Here is a 27,189-nt window from a genome sequence, read left to right on the forward strand (position 1 = left end):
CCACCATCTCGCCCACCAGGCCGCCGACCCGGACGCCTCGCTATGCCTCCCGCCGTCGTATATAAGCGGCGACTACTTTGTCAATCCCGCCACGGGGTGCTTTACTCCAAGGCTAAGTTCCCATCTCTTGCGTCTCATGTTTTCAGCACGTGTGGGCATTCAAGTCCCTCGGACTCTACGAGGCTCTGTTGTCTCTGACTGAGAATCAAAAAAGTCCGATAGCCCTACGAGCACAACACACGAAATGTCCTTTTTCAGCCACGACGGCAGATCCCGACCTCTGCCGGTCCAGCGTCACCTGTCGAAACGGACCGGCGTCGGCAGCTCACAGCACAGCTGCGACGCATCATCCAACACAGTCATCGCGGACGCGGACGCGCGGATGCTGCACATGTGTTTGTGTGAAACAGCAAAAGCCACCGGCAGCATGCCTGACAACGACAAGGGGTCACCCGAGGACGAGGCCAAGAAGAGACAGGCACAGAATCGGGCAGCGTACGTTGTTACTACTCTTCCCCTTGCTCTATTTTTGCAAAATTTCAACTCACAATTTGATTTTTTTTTTTTTCCCCAGACTGTAGACAGCGTGCGTTTCGGCAACGAAAAGAGCGCAAGGTCAAGGACCGGAGCTGGAAAAGACGACAAAGGAAACCATGCTGGAGAACCAGCGGCGGAGGCACAGGATACGAGACCTCTTTATAGAAAATCAAGTGTTGCAGCGGCGCTAGCTACCGACGGCCATGCCCGGCGTGGTCCCAGCGGCGCCGTTGCATCACGCTTGGATCCAGTCGGCTGCCCAAGTCAGGCGGACGAGCCGAGGGCCGGCGACGGCATCGGGGGGGGGGAATGCCGGCCGGAGAGGAAGTGGCGTTCCGGTTCAGTGGCGGCGGCGGCGACGTAGACGATGCCCCGGCGGGATACCTGCCGAGGTGGAGTACATACCGGCTGATGCTGTCCGAGGAGAAGATTGTCGGACAGCTGAAGGAGCTAGATAGTGCCAAGACGACCTTCTGTGAAGAGGGGGTTTGATAATTCTCATGGAATAAGGGGGCGGGGGTCAATGTACGTAGCGTAGAAAGTCCATTTCAGCCAAATAATTTTACGTTTAAAGCTTAAGCTCCTAGTATGTAAGACGTGCTCCGACGTTGGCATTCCGGCAACTTACATGTCTAAGCTGCCGAGGTTTTACCCAAACCCACCTTGTGTCTTTGGCCCAACCACAACGTAGTTGTGCATCTTGTTTCGCTTTTATTCTGTTATAAGGAACACCGTCATATATATACTATATATCGCAATACAATCTCCATCCGTAGGAGGTCCTCCGCTTTTGGCAAATTCGTCCAACAAATTCCAATAGCAAAGGTTCTATTTCATCTCAAGTCGGGCACTGGTGCTGTGGCGGCCGAATCCGCACCTGCCGGTCTGCAGCCGTATTCCTGCCTGTCCTGTCGCAGGAGGAGGAAAAGATACGACAGGACCGAACCGTGCGCCAAGTGCCGCAGTGCCGGCACGTAATGCGTCTTTGTCCCCAGGAGGCCCTCCACGAGGCAGTATTCCGGTGCGGGAGCGCTGGAGCGCGTCAGGTATCTCGAGGACGTCGTCTAGCAGCTCAGGGCCAGGTTGGAGTCGCTGTCGGCGTCACGCGAGGGTGTCGACGGTGCCCCAAGCCAGGGACATGCGGCTGGGCCTGCTTATGGTGCCGATGGCGTGCCTGGCTTGTGTAAGGAAGAGGACGACGACGACGAGGAGGCACGACAACTGCAGACAGAGTTTGGCCAGCTTGCCGTCGGCGACGGACGAAGCCAGTACATGGTGACCAGCTTTTGGGCCAACTTGACCGAAAAGGCAACCAGAAAACTCGACACATTAGACACCCTCTCTCCCTCACTCCAATGCCGTGGAATCATCAACACACCTCCCTCTGACGTTCTTCTTGACTAAACCTCCTGCTCTCATTCTAGGTAGACGGAGCCGCCAGCATCCTTCAGGACCTGGTCGAGGAGGAGGAGGAGGAGGAGGAGTCGCCGCAACACCAAGGCGACCAGCAACTGACGTCGATATTGGGCCTCGGTCCTTGCTACGCGGACCTGGGCCAGCTGCACCCAACGCCAGAGAAGTTCGCCACGTACTGGCGGCTGTACAAGGAAAACCGCTACCCCATCATCCGCATCCTGCACATGCCGACCGTGGAGCCCATCGGGCGGTACAAGGCCGGCATGATGCTCCAGGCCTTTGCCATGTTCCTCAGCAGCCTCCGCAGCTACTGCAACCTGCGGCTCATGTGGTCGCTGACGTCGCAGGACATGTACCTCCATCGCGACGGGACGCACTTTGGCCTCTCGGCCTTCACCGCCGAAACCCGGCGGCGGCTCTGGTGGACCATCTGTCGCAAGGAATATAAGGGGGTATAACACATAAAATACCGTGGCGTGGACACGCCCGTTTTTTGGTATTTTTTCGTGTGACACCATCTGCGCACTCGACGCCGCCGACCCCTCCTACTGGTGCACGGCGCTGGTGTCGTGCACACTGCTCAGCAGGATGTGGCTCGTCGCCTACCTGCCGTCGCTGCGGCTCGCCACCTGCGGCGGGCGCCCGGATGGTGTCGGGGACGGCCTGCTCGTGCGCGCCGTCACCATCGTTGAATCGCAGGTGCTGCTGTACACGGGCCTGCCCACCGCGCGCTGGACCTGGTACTGCTTCTCGCACGTGCAGCGGTACGCCATCGCCTACATCGTGACGGAGCTGGGCGCGCCGTCGACGCCGTGCTCAGGGCCGCCCGCCTCACGCGGCAGTCGCCCCTCGACGGCGACGAGTTCAGCTCCTCAACCGGCTGCTCCGGAGGGCCAGGGCGGCGCACCGGCCCGGACGACCTCCGCTCCGCCGCCCACCGCTTCGACCGCCTCTTGTACGGCTCGCTGCAAAATGACGTCGCACACCACCCACCAGACTACTTGTCCAACAAAGGGGCACTGTAGCAAGAGTCCCATCAAAAGAGAGAACCGCCTGATTTTTTTCTTCCGAGCAGTAGGCCACGTAGGGGGGGAGCAAAATTCTCCCTCCTAGTAAATACAGACAAGACCCAGACCGACAAGAGTGCCGGTCGCGAGATGCCGCTATACATCCCAACGACCTGTTCTACAGGTTCCCTCCACTGTTGGCAGTGCAGCAGGTGCCGTGACAGATACGCCCCCGTTCCCACCTCCTCATCAATATTGCACCGTAGCCGCGAGTCATTGCCCAGAAAGAAGAAAAGGCAACCCAAGCAGAGGTTTCGAAGTGAACAAAACATGCACGCGTAGACCGTAGAGTAAAAGAAAGAAAGCCACAACGCCACGGTAGGCCATTCCCCCTTGAAACCCCTACCGGTACCAATCACAGTGGTACATTACTTTTCGCTCAAACGGCGTGTCAGAGCATACTCCAATTCACATTCCCGCTCTTGAACCCCCAATCTCAGCCTTACACCCTCTCCATCCCCGTCCCCGTCTCGTGACTCACCGTGCGCGGCAAAATACGACTCTACAGCCAGCGCGGCGGGCCCACTCGATACTTGCCCAACGGTTTGTCGTCACATGCGCAGCAACAGGCACACGTCTGGTCGCACGGTACTTGCCGTCCAAGCAAAGGTAGATACCTAGGTAGGTAGATGGGCACGGAACACACATCCAAGACTGGGTTGTGCTATTTGTGCGGCAGAAAATCGTTATTCGTGCGGCACCAGACCCGATTTGGATAAGTGGCCAGTTGACCACACCCCCCCATACATTTTCACATACACCCGCATGGAAAAGGCCATAATTTAAAAAAATAAAGCTGGATTCAATTTAAATCTATCAATTTTCAACAACGCGAGCCCGGGCGAGCGCCGGCAGGGCTCAAATCGCTCAAAAACGCGATTTCCGGTGTTTTTGATGAATGTGTACACATTCACGGGCCGTCAATTATTCCGCTGCCTCCAAGGGCGCTGCCCGGGCTCCCAAGGGGTCATCCATCGAAGCTGCAGCTCTTCCGGCTGTGTTTGAGGGATAATTTCCTCAATTTCCGGCGACCCTAATACTACCGCTTGCTCTGTGGCTTGTCTACTTGTTGATTGAGTTTGTGTGTTATTCACAGCGTTTATTGACCGCTGCCTTGACTGTATTACGAGTCTTCTTTGTTGTTGCGTCCCGAATTGTTGTTCTAGCTCTGCCTGCGTTGCTGTGCGCCGGATACTTGGATTTACTTGGCCTCGATGACTTTGAGAGCTTGGTTGAGGCCTTTAAATTGGCTGTTGACCGCTATTATTATCGGAATCTTGGTGTTGTGTATTTAAGGGTGTATTTGAGGGCGGCGGGCGGCGCCTTCTTCGGTCGATTCTATGAGGGTGCTGAATTTAAAGATATTGAGAATCGGAAGTCTACGAGTCATGATTAGGTATGTTTTCTATGATAACTCATTGGTAAATGAATCCAAGGCTTACCAACGGCTTTTAAAGCCACCAATGATACGGAATATCGCTTTTCATTAAAGGCCGTTGCCTGCGAAGCCTTTCCAAGATAAAATGTGCGCAAGGCAGCATATATTAGTGTGTAAAAGAGCATATTTCCTCATAAGGTTCGAGATATTGCCTTCGACGATAAGCAGCTTCTGCGATTTTGTGCTGCCCGGCCAAGAGATCAACGGCCTTATAGGATATTTATGTGGGTAACGCACCAAGCCATTCGTTGTGCCTGTACGCGTTTCACTAACGAATCTCCATCATAGCTGCTTTTTACTGATATTCATGATGCTTTTTCCGAATCATTTAATCAATTAATTAAAAGAGCATAAAGAGATCGCTATTGCCTGTGTATATGTAAGATTTTACATCGCGATGTGCTGCTTCAACTAGACTTGATGTTGTATATCCGAAATTTCGATAAGATCAAGTATAACAACAAGCCCACTACCGCCTCTAACTATAATAGGTTAACTCTATGTATTTAAGGATATCTTCTCGTTGGTAACTATATGTATTCTCTATTTGGGTCCATATAGACTCAAAGCATTCAATTTCTTGTGCGTGAATAAGAGATTTAAATGCTAAAATAAGCCCTTAAGGGCATTTATCGAAGGCTTTGACTTCCGGGTTATCGTCATCATCACCATCGTCGGAAGGCTTCCATCGTGATATAATTTTAGCCTGTACGTTCATTAGTATGTGCCAAACGCAAATCTGCTGCTGTGTAGCGGGAAAAATAACTCGTAGGGCATTTTTAAGTGCTTTATCGAAGTCGGTTATGATAACCTCGGGGGCCTCGATTCTGTATTTATCGCGAATTTAATTGAAGGCCAATAAAATCCATTGAAAGGCGGTTTCATCCTCTTTAACTGTGAGGGCAAATCCGATGTTTATGCTAGAATTCTAGTCTATGATCGCGATAATCTGTGTTAGGTGTAAATTATAGCGGTTGGTCTTATAAGTGTTATCTATACAAATAACTTGTGGGAAAACCTTCCATTTTTCAATGCAAGAATCGTAGCTCCAAAAAAGCGATTTCAAATGACCCTCATCATTAAATTCGTGAACGTGTAGCATATTACGCTCTTATAGTAGCTTAATAACCCATTGTGTTAATGAAAAGTTATTGAGCTCATTTGCACGAGCTTTTACGACTTAGTTGTAGAGGTCTTTACGGCGGAAATAAACATCTAATCCGTCTTTTACCGCTGTATCACGAATAATCTCACTAATCTCTCGTACTAGAAGAGCTTAGTGTTTTACGAGGCTTGTAATGTGGTCTTATTGTTTGTCTGTAAACTTTCAATGTATTGGTTCAGCTGATGGATCGAGAAATTAACCATAATTGTGTAGACAGTGTACTACTTCGTAGGTCTATTCCCAGTTTCCGTTAACCTTAGTAGATACCAGCTTAAGCTTGAATTTACAGTCGGTTTTCCTGGTACTAGCTTATCGAATTCCACTAGATGTTTGTGGCCGTTAGAAGCCGCGATAGCATAAGATGCTGCCGTATTAAGGCCACTGACTTCCGCCAACTTCAATAAACCTGCTCATAGATCTTTTTATGAAGGCAGTGCCGTTTGCCTTACCCTAAGCCTGTAAATCTTCAAAAAGATGATCAAAGTTGCCATAAGTCCTTGGTAGCGGCATTTCAGGGATTGGGCGGCTAGAATCTTCATCGGGCGGCTCGTCAAATTCATCGCGATATGGCTCCTCGGCTTCAGGGGCAAAAGGGTTATCAAATTCATTAAATTCGGGTTCATACGATTCTTCAAGAAGGTCATTAAAGCCTGTAAATTCAGGTATATAATCGTCGTCCATTAAGGAGATAAAAAAGCGGCGTTTTTGTGATAAAAAAAGAGGTCAAAATCGTTGAATTTGACGATGTTGTGTTGTTGCAAAAAAGGCGGCCCCGGCGGCTGCAGCCTAAATTGTTGTTGTGTGCCGGGCGGTTGTTGTGAGGCATTTTCGTGATAATCCTTGCGTTGCCAGGCCAAATGTATGTAAATTTGTATGGTGGGGTGTGGCAGCTTGGGGGTGTGACCAAATTGGGCTTAGTGCCGCACGAATAACGATTTTCTGCCGCACAAATAGCACAACCCCCAAGACTCTATTGATTCCACATGGCCGGGGGGGCCCAACAATTAAGGTTTCATCTGGTCTACTAGCTGCGTCAGTCCGTATACGCTATTTCAAGCCGTATATTGCCGCGGCTTTTTTACAAAGCGCTTATTCGAATTCGGGCAAGCAGCCTGGTAGGTCTTACCCGATGCGTGCGTGCGTCACCGATCAAAGACCTAGGAGAAGGCAAGTATTAGTACCTCGTACACTCAATGTCACGAAACGCCGACAAGACTCCTCAAAATTATGCTTGTACACGTCGATTGATGCGGACCTAACTATTAGTACATGGAAAAAGAAAGAAGAAAAAATCATCAGCAAAAAGAATATCCAAATGCGCCTTCAAGTGCTGGTCTGATATGACGTCCGGCACAAGGGGAATCATGCCCAGCCACGCCGAGGTGCTCTACTCTCAGCTCTTGCCTCCTAAACCTCAGTCTCTTGTTGCTCTTCTCTTGCTCATCACACGTCACCTTGACCAGCTTCCCCATCTGTTCATGTTCTATGTGCATATAAACCCCATGTTCTTTTAGCCAAGGACAAAACAAATGAAAACGCCTCTCGACTCTGTGCTCCCCATTGTTCGTCATTAGTACACAAGCCCTCCCAGGCTGAATCCTTACCCGAATCACTGCTTTCACCAACATCGCTTAGAACTCGAGAGTTGGCTCCTGGCCCTTGACACGGCCAATGACCTGCTCGGGGGCGTACTTGGGGATGACTTCGTCGTCGTGCAACATCTCAAACTCCTCGGTGGCATCACGCCCCATGAAGTTCTTGATGGCCTGAGGACCGCCGGGGTGCTCGTCGAGCCAGTTGCTGAGGTCCATGACGACGCCCTTAACTACCACCCACAGGTCGCCCTCCTTATTATGTTTAGCCACCTCCTCCATAGTGTACTCGGTCTCGGGGATCTTGAAGGCCTTGGGGTCGGGCTTGGCCTTGGCGGCGGACTCACCGGCGGGAGCGGCAGCAGCAGGAGCGGCGCCGGCCTGCTGCTGGACGGCAACAGCACCGGAGCCCGAGCCACCGTTGGCCCACTCGACAATCAGCTTGCCAGGAGCCGAGGGATCGAGGTGAAGAGAAATTTGTCCCAGACGCTGGGCGGCGGCTCCAGCGGCCGTGCCAGAAAGGGCCTGTTGGAAGAGGTAGTTGCTAGCCGAGTCACCAGCAACACGGCCGTAAACAACACAGCCGAGCAGCGAAGAACCACCCAGACGGTTGGCGCCGTGGACACCACCAGCCAACTCGCCACAGGCAAAGAGACCGTCAAAGGGCTTCTTCTCCTGGTTGAGGACCTGGGCCTTGTCGTTGATCTCAATGCCACCCATGGTGAAGTGGAGGACGGGCTCCATAAGGGAAACGTGGAAGTCGTCGTTGATATCTACGGGCATGTTGTGGAAGAACTTCTTGCCCCAAGGGTCCTTCTGCTTGCCCTCGGCAATGGAGTTGTAGGTCTGGAAGGTCTTCTGGAGATGGTCAGGAGTGCAGCCAATCTCCTTGGCCAGTTCCTGACCCGTCATCTTTCGCATGAGACCACGACCAGAGTAATGGCGGGTGTGGAAGTCGAGTGTCTTGGAGGCCTTGGAGTTGAGGATAAGACGGACGGGGTACTTGCCCTTGTCCTTCTCCTTGAAGATCATGCCGGAAACATAGTCGCGGTGGCCGAGCTCATCGCAGAATCGGTCACCATCGCCGTTGAGAAGGATACCACCCTCACCACGGAGAGCCTCGGCAGCCAGGAACTTCCACTTGGATCCAGGGTCCTTGGGGTCGACCAGGCCAGTGGGGTGGACCTGGACCTTGTCCATGTCGATGCCGTTGCCGCCAATGGCCATGACCATCTTCTGGCCGTCGCCAGTGGCGTGGGTGCCGTTGGTGGTGGCAAGTCCCATGGTATCGGGGCGGTGCTTCTGGAGCAGAGAAGTCTCCCCAAAGTCGGCGGCATAGCCACCAGTGGCCAGAACAACAGGGCCGTCGAGAGAGGCAGACTGGCCGTCGGCCTCGTAAGTAACACCAGTGACGGTGTTGCCATCCTTGTTCAGACTGGTGACGCGAGCCTTCTTGATGATCGTGACTCGGTGAGGCTCGGTCTCGGAAAGCTCTTCGATACGCTGCATGAGAGCGTAGGTGATGGCCATACCAGGGAACTTGGCATCGTGACCACGGTGGGTTCGGGGCTGCGAGTGGCCACTGGAAGACGTTAGCTTCATTATCCATAGAACTTCACCTCAGTCTCCGGCAAAAATCCGCCCGTAGACAGTTGAAAGGCCGAAACTATTGGGGAGGGGTCGTCAAAATGTATAAAACTTACCCGAGACGGGAGACGAGAGTGAGGTCGAGGTCAAACACGTCCTGGAGCCACTCAACAGCAGCAGCAGACTTGTAGGTAAGGACCTTGATGAGATCGGGGCGAGCCTTGTCACGGGCTGACTTGAGGGTATCGTCGTAGAACTGCTTGACACTGTCGGGGATGCCGTGCTCGACCTGTGTTCTTGTCAAGGCACCGTTGATACCGGAAGTGGCTTTGGTGGAGTTTCCTCCGAAGAAACCTGTACGAGAGGCACATGTTGGTCAGTGAATGGAAATCGCTAGGATGTGCCATGGGACCATAATGCCAGATTTCGCATGTTTCCATCATCCCGGATGGCCCGGGCGAAATATCGAGAATCGCGCTTCCACTTACCTTGCTTATCCAAGACAACGACGTTGCCACCTGCCAGGTAGATAGTATGAGCAGCGCTCAGGCCAGACACTATACGAGAACAAATGGTTAGCTTCCCGTAATACAGGGTGACGAGTGACACTGGCAGCCAGCTTCGCTAGCCAGCGTTTGATTTTGCGGACATTCCCGCCGTTGTCGCCACATGTCGTCAAACATGCCGAGCTTCAATGTCAAGCCCATCGCGCAAAACCATAGCCAGGCGAAACAAATGACGGCGCCAATGTTGCAATCGCACATGAAACATCAATCTGCAGAACTTACGACCACCACCGACGACAATCACATGAGGAGCCATGATGCTGAGTATGTGAGGGTATATTTGGAAAGGGAAAGAAACGACGCTGCGGTTTGCGCTCGAAGAATGGGAGAGCAAGGATATGCAGCGGAAATAGGGAGAGGATCGGAGGGTGGCAGGACAGAGGTGATGGGGAGGAAGAAATGAAAGGTCAGGAAGGGGATCTCGGTGATGGGAGTTTTAAGAAGTTCCCTAGTTTCGGGGGGCGTGTTGGAATGGGAGGCTTTGCGCCGAGGACAGTTGAAGCAGCCCACTCCAGAAGTAGCCGAGGTCGAAGTTGGCTGTTCTGGCTTTCTGGGGCAGGAGCCATGGGCCGTGCTTGCTGGGAATGGGGGACCCTGCCACACCCTAGAGGAGGTGAGCGGCGACAGTTGCCGTGGAGCAGAAGTGCGGGCGAGCAGTACCAGTACCCATATGCAAGCTCTGTGAGTGGCCTAAACGGCAGCGTGGCCCCACTACGAGTCGGCCGGCGTGAATCTGTGTACCTGCCCTTTGTCTCCCTCTGACATGAGAGAGGGAAGGAGCAACCGGAGATGCTGTGTCAAAGGATGCACAAATGCACGCATGTCAGAAGGCAAAATCACCCCGGCTTTTCGTCCTCGAGTCACCACTACTCAACTGGAAACACAAATCTCATTGCCAATGGCTTCTGTGCCCGGGCTTCTCCAACCCTCTCCGCATCGCAAGCACCGACTCGCTCACCTTGTGGAGTCGTCCCCAGTGTTGGCTAGGTCGTCGCTTCGTCGTCGCCTTGAAGCAGCCGACGGGAACGGACACCCCAGTTGGACCACTCATTCCGATCAGCTCCGTAACGACGTCTGACGTCGGAACCCATCATGGCACCCCGACCCCGATCACAACGACCCGGCAGAGCTCTCTCAATTGTTCGAACGATTGACAAACATAATTTCCCGCGATCGATTCAGCGACTTTCTATGCCGTCAAAGAGTCAGTTCCACGCCTTGAGTCTAGTCGATGGCTATAGGTTTCATCCGCACACACTCCTACACCGAGTCCAAGCTGCCCACCCTAACGAACGAAGTCGGTGGTCGTGTCACGGGTTCCAGTATTCTCATTCCTTCTCCTCTATTTACAAACCGTTCCAACCACTGGCTGCATTGGTTCCAACCGTCGGATATTATTTCACTGCAGCATGTCGTTGCGTCCGTAAGCGCACATGCTTGAACGAAAATGCTGGGCTGACATGTGAATTCCACCCCGACTCCAAAAGGCCTTGGTACCTGGGTCTCCACGTCTTAGCCAAGTATCTCCACCACGCTGGCCAATTGGCATCTCAATCAAGTCAGCGAATGACCAGAATAACGGTTTGTCCATTGGCCATTGGTAGCCTGGAAGAGCTATGTACAACAGTCCGCAGCGAGACACGCCACCACCACTTTCACATGTTTGAAAGACCCCGTGTCTGTATTTCATAACTATTTGCCACAACCCCAGACGGCTCTCGTGATTCACAAAAGTGCTGGCAAGCAACACATTTTCCCCGCGGAGAGTAGAGTCCGGGGACCCGATTCAATATAGCTTAGTCTGGACTCTGGGTCTGGGGAAATAATAAACAACCGAATTCTTGACATGTATCTACAATGCCACCCTTTGTTCACCTATGACCTCGAATTTTAGTTCTTTGAAAAATCAACTTCGTCCTACATCATTTTTCCAACTCGCATCCCAACAAACAACAATTCAAGCCCTTCGAGGTCCGATTGCGGCATCGACATCGTCTCAATCGTCTCAGTTACCGGGCTTCAATACCCGCCGGTTGATTCCATTTCCACCAACCAGCCGCCACAGATTCCCTTGCGCCTCCAAGCAAAAAAGGACCATCGCCATGCGCCCCCAGTAAATCCACATCAATATCGCATGCATCTTTCAAGGGTCACCCTTTAGTGTTCATCCCCTCGAGGCAGCGAAGGCTCCAGTAAGGTATCTCTCTGACCCTAGAAATCCCGGCAGGACCCTGTAATCGAATTATTGATACTTCTTTTTAGGTGAGATTAAAGTGATAATAAAAGCACCGATTAGTCGAGACTGCGTATTGGCCCTAATCCTCGGAAGATACAACGTTGGAGCCTTCGCTGCCTCCACAAAACAGTTGAATCACCATCGTCCCGACTCAGGGTCCCCACAAGTTCAAATCGTTAACAGCAGCGGTAGGATTTTCAGTGTGGGCGGGGTAAGAGCCGGCGGGCATTGCCTAATCCGTAGATTTCCACTTCTCCTCACAACCCTCTGCTCGTGACGTACTCGTCGCCCATCTGAACCATCTGGACATCCGTCGTAATTACCTACCACCGCGGGCATTACATTTCCTCCAGTCACAGCCGTCAAACTCACATCCCAGCATCGCCAGCCACACGGTACCGGCGGCATGAAACCCCTCCTCGCCGGCCTCATCTCCGTCGTCGTCGCCGCCGCCTCCTTCAGCCCTCTCGTCCAGCAGCCCATCATGCCCGGCGACGCGCACCGCCTCCCCGCCCAGCCAGACGACGAGTCCCACGGCGAAGAAAACCCCCCGCCGCCCTCGATCAAGTTCAAATCCGCCAGCACACCTCCCCCCAAACACCAAGACGGCAACGAAAACAGATACGAACCCAGGGTCCAGTCCCAAATCTCACTGAGCGACACCATCGGTCCCCTGCGCTCCATATCGTCCTTCTCGTCGTTCACGCGTCTCTGCGAATCCACGTCCTCCCTCCTAGCCGACCTGTCCGCCAACACCACCGTCCTCGCACCCCTCAACTCGGCAATCGACAGTCTCCCCCGCAAGCCGTGGGAGTCGCCCGCCGACTACCACGCCCTCGGGTCGCAAGCATACGACGGCAGCGGGGGTCAAGACCGCGCCAACAGGAATCTCCTGCGGTTCGTGGAGGCGCACCTCGTCACCAAGAGTCCCTGGAAGCAGGGGGAAAGGGCAAAAACCCTAGCCGGGAGGGAGGTTTGGTGGGAGGAGAAGAAAGACGGCGAGAGGGTCGTGATGCCCGACCGCGTCGCCGTGGAGCGGGTAGCCAGTAGGGTTTCAAATGGCGAGCTGGTAAGATGCCCTGTGTCGCCTCAGCGATGCCACCCCGTCGAACTTGACGCTAATGACTCCCAGTGGATTATCAGGGGCGTTGTGAACTACGCGTAGGGCAATGGTACGAGTGCCATGGTTTTTTTTTTTTTTTTTTTTTTTTTTTTTTTTTGCTTTGTTCCGGCATGGGATTTTGTATAAGTGATGAAATAATATTACGGACGATTTCGATAATGTCACGGGATGTACATGATACAGGGTACTGTGGTTCAGCAAACGATCAATATAAACTAATGCAATCGACGCCATGTTCTTGGTATCATCCCTCTGCCGTCGTGGACTAGCTCCCGAATTCAGGGTGTATAATGTGGCACGCGAAAAGGTAACTAGACGGAGCGCAACATGTCATTGTCGCCAACGACACGTTTTCGTGACCTCACTCATTAACAATCCATTCACTAAGTCTAATCATGGTGCAAACAAACGCCTATACCACATCACATCTACAAGGTCATACCACAGCCTTACCGCACATTCAAACACCCTCGATAACTGTCCGCATCTCCGTCCAAAATGTTGCATACCGTTGCCAATAACAAAACAACAAATGCTGATCCAAATTCCGCAAATGACCCCTTGACACGGGCTACATATCAGCCTGAAATATGAAGATCACCCAATAAACAAAAAATATGAAAATCCAACCATCGGTTCTGTCAGGAAGGGAAAAAAAAAGACACGAACCCAGGCTGTTTTCCCTGATATACAAAACACAGCTGTCATTCCAAGTTGGGAAGCAACAAAAATAATCAGCATGTACATAGAAAAACGGGGTATCAGTTTCACAAGGGCTACTCGTAGTAAACCCAAACAGAAAGAAATTCATCCCAACACGTCTCTTATGTGTACTCGACTTTGAGTCTCTTGGCTTCAGTTGCATCTTCTTGACTTTCGCTTTGGCCTCCACCTCCAAACTCGGGGCTCTTACGTTTCGTCATTCTCAGTGGGACACTAGTCGACACTGTGCCACTTGTCGCTGTGGTATTTGTGGTGGTAGCTGCGGTGGATGCTGTGCTACCACTGCTGTTGTTACTCGTGCTGCTATTGTTGTTGACCCCGCTGCCATGGTTGTCGTCCCTCAGAAAGCTAGGACCGGTGCCGACAACAGGCGTTGCAAAGTTTAGCGGACTGGGCAAGGTATTGCTATCGTTTCCCCGAAAATTCCAATCCTGATAAAAGCTACCAGGGCTGGGTAAAAGCTCATGCCCGAGGAATCGTGAAGGCAATGCTGACACTGGCGTCTCACCGTTGACGCTTTGCTGGGGTGGCGGTCGAGCAAAAGGATTCGGCGGGCCTGTGGCACCGGCGGAGAGGAGAGCCGATGCGGAAGGAGACGGTGGTGGAAGAACGACCGAGTTATGTCGAGGAGCTTGAGTTGGTGTAATGGTTGGGTTATGAGGAGAGATTGATTCGCCACCGGCACTGCCTGGCTCCGATGCACCATCGGGAATCTGGACAGTTAGACGAGGGCCTCTGGGTCGCGAGCCACCGCCAGGACCACCAATCTTGAGACTGTTTGATCTTGAAGGAGGGGTGAACGCGCTTTCCGGCCCTGACGAAACAGATGCGGCTCGAGCCTTGTCCAGGCTGTTTTGTGTGCTTGATCGTTTTAGCTGTGGGGATGCTGATGGAGCGCCACGGGATGAGGCATCTACAGATTGAGAACGATTCGATTCTGTTTTGACGCCTTGAGATTCACTTGCAAAAGAGGCCAGATGTTGTGATAGAATAGATCGGTTCTCCTCAATGGGTGTAAATATGCTGTGCGACTTTCTTTGCGGCAGCTTCTTGATGGCAATGTCAGTATTTAACCCCAATGGCTGTCGGTCCAAAGGTTCGGTCTTAGGTTCAACGCGCGGCGGAGGCGGAGGATCTTGGGGTCGCCGATCAGGCTGTGGAGGAGGAGAAATATGTGGTACAGGATGTTGAGGAGCCAGCGGCTGTTGCTGGCTGCTAGTATGAGGCGGTGATGGCTCAGGTCGGGATACGACGGGAATAGCATGGGGTGGCGGTTGCGGGGCATATGCTGGCGGAGCTGAGGGTCGCCTATCGTCCACATAAGACTGGTGCTGCTGATGATGCTGCTGATGCTGCTGCTGTTGTTGTTGTTGCGGTTGTGGTTGCGGTGGTGGTGGTGGTGGTTGTTGGTGGTGATGGTGATGGTTGGGGTGATGTTGGTGTTGAGGTGCATATGGGTATTGTCCGGCTGGCTGCGGTCCCATCATACCAGGCTGATTTGATCCTTGGTAAATTGGAGGTGTGGGCATATATGTAATTCCAGGATGTGCACCATGAGGTTGGGGCGCCATACTGTTAGATGCCATTCGTCGCATATCATTCCTAGAACCAGGACGTGATCCCATCGGCGGCTGTGGAGTGGTACCTCTAGGCCCTGGATGGCCCGGGTGTGCCTGAAACGGCCCGCCATTCGGCACCGGCGGTGATGCGGAGGGAGTATGATGGCGAATATGAGCGAATGGAGGTTGGCTGTGGCCGTGGCCGTGGAACTGAGGAGGCATCATTTGGTGCTCAGAGCCTTCGTGTCCTCGCGGAGGAGTGCCATCACCGTCATCGTCGTCGTCGTCGTCGCCCCCATTAAAATCTGAAGGTCCCTTATGCTCGTTGGGAACGCCATGCTAGAGGCAATGGGTTAGTCCCGCGTGACTCTAACGTTTTGGAAGATAATCATGGTAGTCATGTGGAATACCAGGTCATAACTCGACTTACAAATTGGTATTTGGCAATGAGTTGATGCATATCCGACGATGAGTATTCGTACAACTTTTTATTGTTTCCGAAGATGAAAACGGCAACGTCAACGGAGCATAATACGGATAACTCGTGCGCCTTCTTGAATAAGCCGCCTTTTCGCTTTAAAAAGGTCCTGAAAAACAGGTATGGTTAGTTCTTGAGTTTGCAGCGCGCGTGACAGATGCTTCCACGTACACTGATCGGTTCCGGTCGTCTTTGATGGCTTTAATCTCAATCTTTCTGCGACCCATGGTGACGTAATGCGCACCGAAGCACGACTGTAACAAAATGCAGCGTTCAAGACGCAATCCGGGACTGGGGTAGGTGATGAAGAGAATTGCGCCCGCGCGCCCGTGGCTGCAGCTTGCAGGAGGCTGCGGTCGAGGTGATTACCGCCACGAGAAAGTCGACGACACTTCCAGGGCAAAGTTTGGTATATGCGGTCTGTCTGCGCCTAGGTCGGGATACACGATCTGCCCGGCGTCGGCAGCTTACGGACGCGTGCGCACGACTCGAGGGATGGCTGGCATAGACGGCGATGCTGCGAGTTGTTCGTCCGATTCGCGAGTCACGACAGTGGGATAAGTCAATACTCGCAGCGGTTTGACGTGAAGGGGAAAAAAAAGTGGCGAATATGAGACAAATGATAGAAGAAGGGCGCCCAGTTCTGATTACGCTTAAACAAACCCTAGGGAAGGGAACCTGGAGAAACAGGGCTAGGAGTGACGCAACAGGGCGAAGCTTGACGACGATGCGGGGAGAAAAGGCTCAGAGTCGGCAGGCGTATCAATGAAGCAGCAGGACGAGAAGGATCAACCAGGCTAGGACGGGGCCGGTGGAAGCTCGTAGTGGCAAGGTCGGTGATGATATGTCGTAGCGGCTAGAGAGGTGGTGAGTGTCGAGACGACAGCCGCACAAAGTCAAAAATGCAGGTAGTCGCAACGGCTCCAACACGCAGGCAAGTCCAACGACAGTTGGACGGGACCCTGCAAACAGATCAAATAGCCGGTACCTGGCGCAGTTGACTACTTGGAGATTTTTTAGCAACAAGACAGGCGAAGGTGCAGGATGGGGCTGGATCTGGCGTTGGAGGCTTCTAATAATAGACGTGATCATGTTCGGACTGGAAGGGGGAAAGGGAAAAAAGAAGACGGAGAGGGCTAAAAGAAAGGAGCAGAGCGGGTGAGTGGGCAGTGGGGAATCGCAGGGTCCCGAATGTGCCAACGTCGCAGGGTGCCAGTGTGCCGCCAACAGTGCCAACGTCTCGGTCGCAGAGGACGAAGAGAGTTAAGTGGGGAGAGAGGGACGTACATACGGAGAACATGCAACGGCTTGCAGAAGCAGCTCCAGCAGGGCGAATGGGCAGCTCTCCTGTCACTTGCTGTGCTCGGCACGGCCTACCAAGTACAACCAAGTACTTAAGTAGTCATCTGCGCGAAGGCTGCGAGCATGTTGGACCAGGACTCGAGAGAACGAGACAAGACGGCAAGGCAAGGGTCTAGCTGATGGCTTTTTCTCTGATGGGGGCGGTCCATGATGATCCTTGTAATTGTACCCAGGACAAATGTGGGCAACCAATTTGTGACGTGAGAACAGCGCCTCGAAATCAATTTTCGACAAACAGGGCGCGCGTCAATCGCTTCCAGCTCTATCTCTTTGGCCATTACTCGGCAGATCTCAGTACAATATCGAATCTTCCGTGGGCGTGGAGACGGAGACCAGGGAGCCGGGGGTGTTCTTTGATCCGAGTCTCAAAGTTGGACGGTTGTTGGAACGGAGTATTTGGTGCTCTGTACTCCGTACTCGGTACAATAACGTCAGATCGAGGCATCATACTGGTCTGTGTCGTCTGTGTCATCGGCGATGGGTGCGTGTGCGTGCGTCTCTTCTTTGCATACGGTTTGCTGTAGTTATTGTCATGTTGTTTGACGCCAGTGCCGCGAGGCTGTCTTTGTCCCTGTCCTATCTCGCAATACATGGCGGAACGGGGCCAACCGGTGCGAACTGGCGCGACCTGGCATGTATCGTGTGATACAATAGACAAAGGACAAGCTCGTTTGCGAATGGATGGGCTTGTCATTCGACTGGCCCCCCGACTAGCTCCCCGACTAGTCAGCCCTCGCCCTCATTGCCGGCGTGGGAGCCATGCGACCAAGGTTGACCCAAGGTCGACTAAAGTTGTTTGTCGTGCTTATCTCTTGGCTGGTGGCTTGACGCTTTAATAAATGGGGGCAAACGACCCGACCAGAGCAACGGCGCCTGGTTCATGGGTTCGCGGAATGTGGCGGAGCGCAGGGACTCGAGAAGATTGATTGCCAGACTAGTGGATGTGTTGCCAGACCAGTTTTGCGATCGAAACGTCTGGTCCTAGTATGAGAAGTTGATGTTGTAGTTAAAAAAATCTCGTGAGGAAGAATTGGCATTGTCGTGCGTCCCGTGGGCAAAGGGAGGGCAATGGCGAGCGCCAGTTGTTCCTTCCTCTTCCCGCTTGCTCAAATCTAGAGGGTAATGCGCTTATGCCCTTTTTTTTTAATGCTATAATGCATTGATATTATGAAGTCTTTTTATGGGCCGTTGCACCCTGGTTGCCTGACTGTTGCGACTCGGAAGTGCCATACGGAATACATACGATGACATTCTCACACGTCGCCAACGGTCAATCCATTGATTGCGTGCTCAATTCTCCGTATCCATCTCCGCACTGAATAATTTCAAGATACCTTACGCAGGGCAGGGGGGCGGGGGGGATTAGTTGCGCACATAGTACTCCATAAATGCTCGGTACCATGGACTTGACGATTTAGTCTCAGGTGCTTGCCGCAAATGCGCGTCATCCCAGCTATATTGTGGTGGAAGTTTGTTTATTATTTTTTTTCTCCGTCCTTTAGCTTCGTTTCCTTTTTGCGTTCCAATATTTGCTCTTTCTATTGTCAGGGTCCAATCCCTCCCGCTTTGCTCCGTCCGTCTCTGTCTCTCGGTCTCGGCACTATGTATTTTGTCCTTGATAAGATTTGCAAGTGCCACATTCCGTCAAACGTGTCAGGGTTTATCGCGTTTGGTGTCTCTCGATGCTCCCTCCCTTCTGCGACGACAAAAAATTGACTCGTTGGCCTGCCTAGATCCGCCCTGCACTTTTTCCTTCCCTCTTGGCTGCATGTGGTGACGTCTAACCTATTTCATCATCCCTTCAACGAGCCAACCCTTCAACCCTGCCGGCTGCTCCTTCCTCAGTGGGTCGGCCTTGATCGCCTGAGGCAGCTCCAAGTGTGCGTGCATCACGTCTGCATCACGATCCATGAACGATGAACCGCGATTCAATTGGCAAACACTACTACTCGCGATTGTCGAGACATGACTGTGTCCACCATGTGGCTGTTTCCATTGAGCCCGCTCCGTGCTGTACAAAGCGCCGTTACGTCGAGGCTGTGCCGCCGCTCTGCGCCGCCAATATTGGACCCGGCAAATGCACGAAGGCGGCAAACTGACACCTAGTCAGAAATGACTCTCGCATTCATATGGGCAATTACAGTGCATGCTCCCTCCGGGCTTCGTGCCAGCAACCAACCGCTGACATCAGGGTTCCGCAGGAGACGCGCTTTGCTAGCAATATTTTCACGATCAATTGTTCAAAGTTAAACCTGAAGCATGTACGGTCAGTTGGGATCAGAGTGCCATCAATTGAACAACAGCCGAAACAACAGAGGCACGGTTGGAACAGTGTTCAGATGGCATGACATGTCCTGCTGTGCTCTACACAATGTGCCAAACTCCGTCATGTTCTGCCTCGGATGGAAATGGCGATACGACTTGTTCGCCTTGTCCTGCGACATCAAGAGACATTCAGTGTCGGGACGGACCAACTGGAGGTTACAGCGAAGGCCAAGTGTCACCCCCCGTTGGGCATACACTTGACAGGCCAGCGCTTCAGCGACGAATGGACGTTTTTCATGACGCACCACGCATCACGCATCACCAACAGAGCGATCTGTCACGTCTTCGGATGTAGTGAGACTTAGCAATTGAACTTGACGTCGAAACTCGAGCCTGGTCAGTCACTTTTGGGACGGTATTCATGAGGCACAGGCAGGTTTGCAGGCCGTTGGCGCGGACGAAGCCACGTGGTTGCTATTTTTATGACGCAGTAAATGTCTCCGTGTATTTGCGAGATCCACCACGCCATTGCTCGACTCCCGCGACCTTGGAGGGGGGGGCATGGTGGTCCGTGGCAGTTTGGTATTGTTCACAAATGTTTGCAAACAATCGTGCAGGTCCTGCGTACGGAGTGAGGGGACAACCGCCGCCAAAGAATCCTCGCGGCTAAAACATGGCTCGCGTCATCGCCGTAGTATCGACAACAACAACACAACGGCCCTTGCAATCGGACTCCATCCGGAAACAAAACAAGCACCTTGTTCTTGAGCGGTATAGAATCCCCTTGTTAGGCTCCTAGCTAGATCGCGCCGCCAATATACATCATCACCAACATGATGAAGCGAGACAAGGCTGTGTAAGCGCTCACAACCTCACAGGGCACGCACGGTGCACATGGCATGTCCCTTCCAGTCATGCAGGCGAAGGCAAACTTCTACTACGTAGTCGTAACACGTTGAGTGGGAAGAAGGTAACTACAGTATCGCACAGCCCTGTGCATGCGTCGTGGCCCCCGCCTTCCCAAGGCTCCGTCGTCTCTGACGGAGCATCTAAAAATAACTTGACGTGGACGTGCTGCTAGTTAATGCCTGCCTGCCCCAGCCACTTCCGCTCAATCAAGCTGCCGCTTGACGATTAATGAATGAGTGCGTTTGCGACCTTTATTCTATGGTCAATTTCCAGCTTGGTTTTCTGGGCTAAGTCGATGCTCCTCATCTAGACCGTCAAGCTGTGGAATATTTCCCAAGTACGGGGTTAGAGGCGAGTGAAACGAGGGACACCGCGCAGCGGTTGTTAACTACCCTACGCCTAAGTTGATTGCAAAATCAAAAGGCTGAGGAAGAAACAAAACACAAATCCCTCCATGTTGCTATCTATCAACGCCACAACACCAAGTGCAATACCCATCACTGTTCCTTGAAACTAGAATCCCATGTTACAATTTATACAGATTTTCTCCGCTGTTTGCCGCCTTTCCCATTTTCCATGCCATCAAAGCCACGGACGCAGGCTGCCATGAAGGAGCCATGCCTATGGCAAGCGCAAGGAGCTTTCGGATCCGCATCCCGGCCGAGGTGCAAATACACGACTACCCGTGTTTGCCTGGGAGAGCGGCGCGCATCTGCCAAGCGGACAGAGAAAATCCTGTCCACGGTCAAGAATGAGCCCCACGCTCCGCCAATTCCCAGACCTCGCGGCATGACAAGCCGCCGTCATGCCGTATCTGTCAGAAATGGCCAAGCTCGCGCCCCCATCAAGTAGCTCCTCCATGACCTGAACCCTCGCCTCCACGGCGGCATACATGAGCGGTGTTTTGCCCTGGACATCCTGCACGTCGACACGCGCGCCGTACCCAAGCAGCATCCTGACCTGCATCACATGCCCGTATTCCGCAGCCCAAGACAGCGCCGTCCGCCCCTTGGCATCCGCGACGTCTGGACTGATGCGCAGCTCCAACAAGGCCTTCATCAGACCCGTACCGTGGCTCTCCAGCGCCTTTGTAAACACGAAACCACCGCCCAACTCGTGAACCTGCTCGCTCGCCCCGTACTCGAGCAGCAGCTCCACCATGTGCAGGTCCCCAACTTGTATCGCTTCGTAAAGGGGCGTCGAGTGCGTCACAGACGCCGCGTCCACGTCCACCCTGCCCGACGCGAGCAGAATCCGCGCCAGGCGGAGGTTATTCTTCTTGGCGGCGAGATGAAGCGCCGTCTCTCCGTGGCGGTTGCGCCTCGCCGGGTCCCCGCCATGGGCCATCAGGAACACGACGGCTTCGTTGTGCGCCATCATGGCCGACAGCACGACGGGCGTGCTCCCGTCCCGGCTGAAGCGATTATTGGCGTCCGCGCCCGCCCCCACGAGCAGCCTGACCATGTCCAGGTCCCGCCGTCGACACGCCGTCATGAGCGGCGTCTCGCGGTCGCTTCTCCTGGACGGCTCGGCATCGGCGCCATACGCGACGGCCTTGCGGGCCGTCCGCAGACACGGCCGCTCCACGGCCCAGTTGAGAATGTCATTGACGTCCCTGGGCTTGCCGTGCCGGAAGAGCTTCTCCTCGACCAGGGCGGTATGGAGCGCCGAGCAGGTCCTGTAAAGGGCCGCCTTGTCCCCCACCGTGGGGAGCTCTTGGACAATCATGCAGATGATTTCAGGCGGGAGGCACGCCAGGTGGGCGCTTTTGCCCTGCTGCGGGCGATCCCAGAGGCTGCGAGAGAGGCCGCGTGTCATGGTGAGTGACTATGTTCAACGAAGAGCAACAGGAACAGGGAAACATTGTCGTCACAAAAAAAAGACGGCGCGGGAGCCGAATCAGTGTAATACAGTAGCTGGCGTCTGCGAAGAACAAAAGGTACAAGCTGATGCCGGGCACAAAGAGACCAACTGAGCAGATACACGCGCCGCCAAGAGGAAAGTTGCACCGCGCCCAACCCGACTTGCATGGCGCGAGAGCAGGAGATTCACCCCAGGTTTGTAGGGAATACTTAGCATGTAGAGGTTGTGAGAAGGAAACGAGCCACCATCTGCCCACAACACGTTTCGATACGGTCCTGTAGAAACTCCAATCCGCATCGCTCTGACCTGCCTTCCCCCCCTTTTTCCTTTCTGGTGTATGTGAAATGGCCGCATGGCAGTCGAATAGAATAAACGGTTGTCTGGCCCACGTTTCAGGCAGCCGGCGCGTGATGGCTGCCCTTTGGCCACGGAATGCTCGACGCTCTGTTCCAAATACAGCCCTGACACCACCCAGGGCGCACGGGTCACTCACAAAGCCAAGGAAAGCCACATGCATCGTGTGCGAAAGGAAACACGGCCCGTCATCACCCGTCTCGAGCCGCACCAATGGTATACAAGAATACTCCATAGTTCCTATTCCTGTGCCTTTCGCCCGTCAGGCGAGCTATCTACCAAACGCCGTGCGCCTGCAACATGACCCTGGTATAGTGAATCTCGCAATGACCCGGGATAAAAATAAAACAAACCGCACCAGCTCTTGCCATGCGATTCCAAAAAATAAGAAAAAGCCCTTCCTTCCAATTCCCCACGTATTCGTCGTGTCATGGTGGCGAGGCAGCACTCATCGTGGGGGCGCTGTAATTACCAAAGCCGCCGTGTTCCGCTGCGCCGTTGTCCGCCTTCATCGTACCGTTAAGCAAGGGGCATAACCTTGTTGCAGAGCTGTTAGCAACGTCTCCATGAACAAGAAAAAGGCAAAAAGTTGCGGTGCGTGGTAGCCACATTGATGAAGCGACAAAATGGGCCCGGCAAAACAAAGTGACGGCCGTGCGACACCGTCACGGCCGGCAACTTCCGTAGTTGAACTTGGGACGAGCTTTCGTCTTTTCTTCTTTCATCCTCTGGTTCTCTTCTTCGCGTTCGAGACGGAGTCTGCGCCTTTCTTCTCTCTCTTCTTGCGCCCTGCGCCGCTGCTCTTCTGCTTGTCGTTGTTTTTCGGCGCGGAGCTCTTCTTGCCGTCTCTTCTTTTCTTCTCTGGCTTGTTCTTCTTGCAGTCTTGCCTCCTCTCTTAGTCGGGCGTCCTCCATTTTCTTCTGCTCACGCTCTCGTTGAACTTTCAACTTCTTCACCATGTTTTCCTCCTTTCTTGCTTTCCGGGTAGCCGCTCTCTCCTCAATTTGACGCCGCTTCTCCCTTTCTCGGGCTTCGCGATCCGATGACTTCATCAAGCGAAGCAAGACGCTCTTCCTCCTGGTTTGCTTCGTGGTCGGGAATTCCTGACCCTCCTCGTGCGATGCAGCGCTCCACCAATCAAAAGATGGGTATGAAGGAGGGGAAACTGGGGGTGTCATACTTCTTGTTTGTCTTGATATGTCCAACTTGTCCGCAGTTGGCACACTTGCGAGTTGTACCAGTGGGCACCTTGTCGATAGCGCCGGGTGATCCAGCTTCGCCAGCGCTGGCTTTCTGATGGAGCTCTTTTTGCTGTTCTCGGGCCTGTCGTCGAGCCTTGTTCTTTTCGAGTCGTTCGAGCTCCTTTTTGATTCTGTAGCAAGTTGCGCGTAAGTACACCATCTTTGCTGCGACAAGGTGGCAAGTTATCCATTTACATACCTAATGCCTGCAAGGCGGTCATGATCGGCATTGCCCGTAGGCCGGGCGCTGTAGATGCTGTGGATAGATATACGTAAGCAGGTGCTCGGAACTCAAATCCAACTACATCAGCAACAGCACCTGGAGACGGCGCTTGTCGTCTCTCGGGTCTGAGATGCATGTCACCTAGGCATGCCCACTTGTGAAGGGTCTTGACACCCAACGGCAGCCTCTTCCAAGCTAGAGGGGGTTTCCCACGCGGCCTGCGTCTAATAATATTGAACACGTACTCCTTAAGTTCCAAGTCTGCCTCAGTTCGCCGCTTCATATACTGCGAAATGACAACGGGATCGTGGACGACCTCGGTTCGTGTCTGGGTGGTTCCATCTTGAAGGCGAACCTCTCTTGTAATACGGATGGCTTTCTTCACATGACGACTAGCCGATGTAAAGCCACTAATTTGACTGGTACCGTCGTCGAATTGTGCTGGGGTTGCAGCGGCGTGAACGTTGAATCTGTCATCCTCGTCTTCCGTGACTGCCACATCCTTGTCATCGTGCTCTTGGGCGTCGGAAAGTGTGGCTTTTTGCTTCTCCCAAATCTCCTTGATACCCTCCTCGTACATTGCTTGCTGTTTCTTGACATTGTAGGCGTGGCCGCCATTAGCGCGCTTCTCACGTTCCATAGCGTCGGCCGACGTCGCCAATGGACCTTGAACGGCCTCTATGTACCCGCCCTTCATGGACGTTCGGATGAAACTGAAGCCAAGACCATGTCCTGTTGGGTCGCCTTCACCATGCAACTGAAGCATGGCCTTCTGGGCACAGGCATCAATGAAGGCTTTTGTAGTTTTCCAAGGCGCCATCTTGTCAGCAAGTGTCTCTTCCTGCTTTTCGCCAGGCTTCTTGGCACCCTTTGGTGCCTTGCTTCCTCCCTCGTCATCCTCGTCGTCTTCGGCATCGACATCCATGACATCATCATCAATGTTGGCGTTTCGGGGATCGTAGCCAGCGTCCTCGAGCTCCTTTATACCTAGTTGCATGGCATCCAGAAGACTTACCTCCTCAGGCTTGATCATGGCGCGAATTGCGTTCTCGTCGGGCAAGATCTCGTTTGGCTTCAAGCGCCACATGCCCTTTTCGCCACTCTCCCTATCATATTGTAGAAATTCCTTGAGCTTTTGCCTGTTTTGAGTATCGGTAGAGTCTGCTATGTGCTTTGTAATATCTGAAAGCTGGCAGTTGTCTGTCTGGCTATGCCTGATCATCCGGAAAGCCAGCATCTTCATTCTGTTCTTGGACGCATTCGTGACACGTCTACTATGGGGACCGGGAACATCCACGGAAGGGAAGGTCTGGCCAACAACGTGTAGGTGGTCGATCTTGTGTAGATGCCATTTCGAACCCTCTACGCCTGTTGTGCTTCGGACAACCAGAAAATCGGTGCCACGGGGCGTGTGCTTGAACACGGGCGCCCTATACATTTCGTTATGTAGTGTGGGTACGGTTTCACCTGAATCAACGGTACCAAACAGCGAGAATGGTGATCGATCTTCCGGCAGCAGCATACGATATTCGCCCAACTCCTGCTTGGGTAGCTGATCATCCTCATTATTGTCCTTGCGCCGATAGTAATTGATCAATTTGCTACCCATGCCAAAGTTGTTCAAGACTCGAGGTCTGGGTTCACAGTATTCGAATAGCACAGCTGTTGAGTTGTCGCTAAGACTGAGATCTTTAGATAGACGATAAACTTCATGAGCCTTGCCCTTCATCATCTTGCGCTTATGATGCTGAGGCTTGTCGAACTTGATGGTATGACCAGAGAACTTCTTGTAACGGAAGCGCGGGCGGTGATACTCGTCTGTGGTACCACCGAGCTTGACCTTATAGTACGGCCACGACAGCTTGATGGCAGGCATACTGTGCTCCACAGAAATATTGCCCAGAGTAGCGCGTACTTTGCTCTGGTGGTTTTCCTTGAGCAGCTCATACGCCTCATCGTTTGACAGATTGAAGCGCTGCGAAATATCTCGGCCTATATTGCCATTCGCCATACGTTTAACCTTTGAATCCAGCCGAGGTCGTTTTGCACGGAGATGCGTGTCAGTGTCCAGCAGCAGGTGCGGGTCGTTCATGTCCAAATGGACACGCTTGGCGCCTCTTCGAGTCACATCTTCGAAGTTATCGAACGTAGACGCAGCATATCGAGGTATTTCTGGGAGTCCGAATCTGACTGCTTTCCTTTTCTTGGGCTGTTGGGGTTGCTCATCCATAGTATCCAGCAGAAACTCGGCATCCCACTCATCATCGTGGTCTTCGACTAGCTTCTTTGGTTTGAGGAGTTCCTTTTCAGCAGCGACGCGTTTCTTGAATTCCGCCTCAACTGCGTTGATTTGGGCGCCCCAATCCTGGCATGCCAGATCAATATCTTGCAATGTGAATCCCATAACGGTTTCGGAATCTGATTCCTGGTCCAAGTCAAATTGTGATCTAGCCTCCTCTTGGTTTGTCCCATCATTTTCGCATCGAACAAGGCCGGCAAGCGATGATTCCAGGGCGCGGTGATTCGGTCCAGAAGTCGCAGTTCCCGGAATTCGAAACATCTTCTCTTGATCCGCGGCGAGGTCGAGATTCAGCTTACTCGTAACCAGATGCTTTGGTTTCTTGAGCGGCTTCTTCTCCTTCCATGTTGCCTTCTTTGGTGGCAGAAGTTCACTCCAAGTCAATACACGGCCCTTCTTGAATGCAGGCCATGCAGCTTTCAGCAAGTCTTCGTGTGATTCCACAACTGCTGGAATATCGGGATCTTGATTCGCCGCTCCATTCAGGTGGGGATCGGGGTCAAAGTTGATGGCTGCGAAACTAAGGCTCGAGTCAACAGGGTGGGAGTCATCAGCAGTGTCTGTGTCGCGGACGCGAGGACCTGGCGATGGTGGTCCCAAAATGGGGTCTGTCGGAGAAGAGGGCCCTTCTCCGAACAAATCGTCTGCGTCGTTGCTGGTACCTCCGTCATCAGTCAGGGCCGGAAGTTCCAGCGAGGTGCTGGCGCTCGGCTCCTCATCTGGCAGATCATCATCACTGATGTCTTCGAAATCCTGGGCATCATCCGCCTTGTTGGACTGATCGAACGGAGCATCATCGAGCTTCAAGGAGCTGTTACCGCCTTCCTGGCTCTGCTCTAGTAACCGAGCAATTTCGCGATCATCAGCAGCATCCTGTGCCTTCCAAGCGTTCTCGTCAAAGGACGAGAACTCTTTGTCCTCGGCCATGATGTTTTCCGTTTGCGCGTACTCTTGTGGAGCTTCCTCCGGAGGGGTGGCGCGCACCGGAGCGCCTAAAACATGCTTTGTTGAGTAAAAGACTTTGAACGCGACGATTCAGGGTGAAAGTCGATGAGACGGGACAAGAATAGCGAGGAATGCGACGGTTTTGAATTTGGCGTCCTTCACGGTGGTACAGCTGAGGTTGGAAGATGGAGAGAGAGTTGGGGGTGGTATTCAATCATGCTGAGTCAGCAAAAAAAATACA

General features: G+C 53.1%; 9 protein-coding genes across 9 annotated transcripts; 4 read left to right on the forward strand and 5 right to left on the reverse strand.

Moving 5' to 3' along the window:
• Positions 1-244: 244 nt before the first annotated feature.
• Positions 245-581, forward strand: J3458_015611 (uncharacterized protein; the record flags this gene model as incomplete). The annotated part of the gene is made up of 2 exons (XM_066120855.1): positions 245-495; positions 575-581. 2 exons carry the CDS (start codon positions 245-247, stop codon positions 579-581), a joined length of 258 nt encoding a protein of 85 aa, XP_065974183.1.
• A 933-nt stretch (positions 582-1,514) lies between these two features.
• J3458_015612 (uncharacterized protein) lies at positions 1,515-2,411 on the forward strand (the record flags this gene model as incomplete). The annotated part of the gene is made up of 3 exons (XM_066120856.1): positions 1,515-1,558; positions 1,620-1,812; positions 1,962-2,411. 3 exons carry the CDS (start codon positions 1,515-1,517, stop codon positions 2,409-2,411), a joined length of 687 nt encoding a protein of 228 aa, XP_065974184.1.
• A 130-nt stretch (positions 2,412-2,541) lies between these two features.
• J3458_015613 (uncharacterized protein) lies at positions 2,542-3,066 on the forward strand (the record flags this gene model as incomplete). The annotated part of the gene is made up of 1 exon (XM_066120857.1): positions 2,542-3,066. One exon carries the CDS (start codon positions 2,542-2,544, stop codon positions 3,064-3,066), a length of 525 nt encoding a protein of 174 aa, XP_065974185.1.
• Positions 3,067-6,828: 3,762 nt separating this feature from the next.
• OSM2_1 (Osmotic growth protein) lies at positions 6,829-9,287 on the reverse strand. Its single transcript, XM_007815800.2, has 2 exons — positions 8,919-9,287; positions 6,829-8,797 (listed from the first exon to the last, which is right to left on the reverse strand). Exon 2 carries the CDS (start codon positions 8,743-8,745, stop codon positions 7,255-7,257), a length of 1,491 nt encoding a protein of 496 aa, XP_007813991.2. The 5' UTR covers positions 8,746-8,797; positions 8,919-9,287; the 3' UTR covers positions 6,829-7,254.
• Positions 9,288-11,770: 2,483 nt separating this feature from the next.
• Positions 11,771-16,639, reverse strand: J3458_015617 (uncharacterized protein). The gene is made up of 3 exons (XM_007815802.2): positions 15,659-16,639; positions 15,440-15,596; positions 11,771-15,348 (listed from the first exon to the last, which is right to left on the reverse strand). The coding sequence occupies exons 1-3, from the start codon at positions 15,712-15,714 to the stop codon at positions 13,552-13,554; spliced, it is 2,010 nt and encodes a 669-aa protein (XP_007813993.2). The 5' UTR covers positions 15,715-16,639; the 3' UTR covers positions 11,771-13,551.
• Positions 12,011-12,769, forward strand: J3458_015616 (uncharacterized protein; the record flags this gene model as incomplete). The annotated part of the gene is made up of 2 exons (XM_066120858.1): positions 12,011-12,673; positions 12,737-12,769. 2 exons carry the CDS (start codon positions 12,011-12,013, stop codon positions 12,767-12,769), a joined length of 696 nt encoding a protein of 231 aa, XP_065974186.1.
• Positions 16,640-16,921: 282 nt separating the features above from the next.
• On the reverse strand, positions 16,922-17,950 carry J3458_015618 (uncharacterized protein). The gene has a single exon (XM_066120859.1). The coding sequence runs from the start codon at positions 17,541-17,543 to the stop codon at positions 17,127-17,129; it is 417 nt and encodes a 138-aa protein (XP_065974187.1). The 5' UTR covers positions 17,544-17,950; the 3' UTR covers positions 16,922-17,126.
• A 2,694-nt stretch (positions 17,951-20,644) lies between these two features.
• Positions 20,645-21,841, reverse strand: J3458_015619 (uncharacterized protein; the record flags this gene model as incomplete). Its single annotated transcript, XM_066120860.1, has 1 exon — positions 20,645-21,841. One exon carries the CDS (start codon positions 21,839-21,841, stop codon positions 20,645-20,647), a length of 1,197 nt encoding a protein of 398 aa, XP_065974188.1.
• Positions 21,842-22,905: 1,064 nt separating this feature from the next.
• Positions 22,906-26,930, reverse strand: J3458_015620 (uncharacterized protein; the record flags this gene model as incomplete). Its single annotated transcript, XM_007815803.2, has 4 exons — positions 22,906-23,368; positions 23,421-23,612; positions 23,681-23,737; positions 23,950-26,930. 4 exons carry the CDS (start codon positions 26,928-26,930, stop codon positions 22,906-22,908), a joined length of 3,693 nt encoding a protein of 1,230 aa, XP_007813994.1.
• Between the last annotated feature and the right edge of the window lie 259 nt (positions 26,931-27,189).

This window comes from Metarhizium acridum (assembly GCF_019434415.1).
Source record: "Metarhizium acridum strain ARSEF 324 chromosome Unknown scaffold_356, whole genome shotgun sequence".
NCBI lineage: Eukaryota > Fungi > Ascomycota > Sordariomycetes > Hypocreales > Clavicipitaceae > Metarhizium > Metarhizium acridum.

Bases quoted from the DNA above. Each gene is read 5' to 3' on its own strand.
- J3458_015618 (XM_066120859.1), bottom strand. From the start codon at position 17,543: ATGACAAGCCCATCCATTCGCAAACGAGCTTGTCCTTTGTCTATTGTA.
- OSM2_1 (XM_007815800.2), bottom strand. From the start codon at position 8,745: ATGGCCATCACCTACGCTCTCATGCAGCGTATCGAAGAGCTTTCCGAG.
- J3458_015617 (XM_007815802.2), bottom strand. From the start codon at position 15,714: ATGGGTCGCAGAAAGATTGAGATTAAAGCCATCAAAGACGACCGGAAC. The intron at 15,597-15,658 runs GTACGTGGAAGC...CCTGTTTTTCAG, and splicing joins GACGACCGGAACCGATCAGT to GACCTTTTTAAAGCGAAAAG. The intron at 15,349-15,439 runs GTAAGTCGAGTT...CATTGCCTCTAG, and splicing joins TCATTGCCAAATACCAATTT to CATGGCGTTCCCAACGAGCA.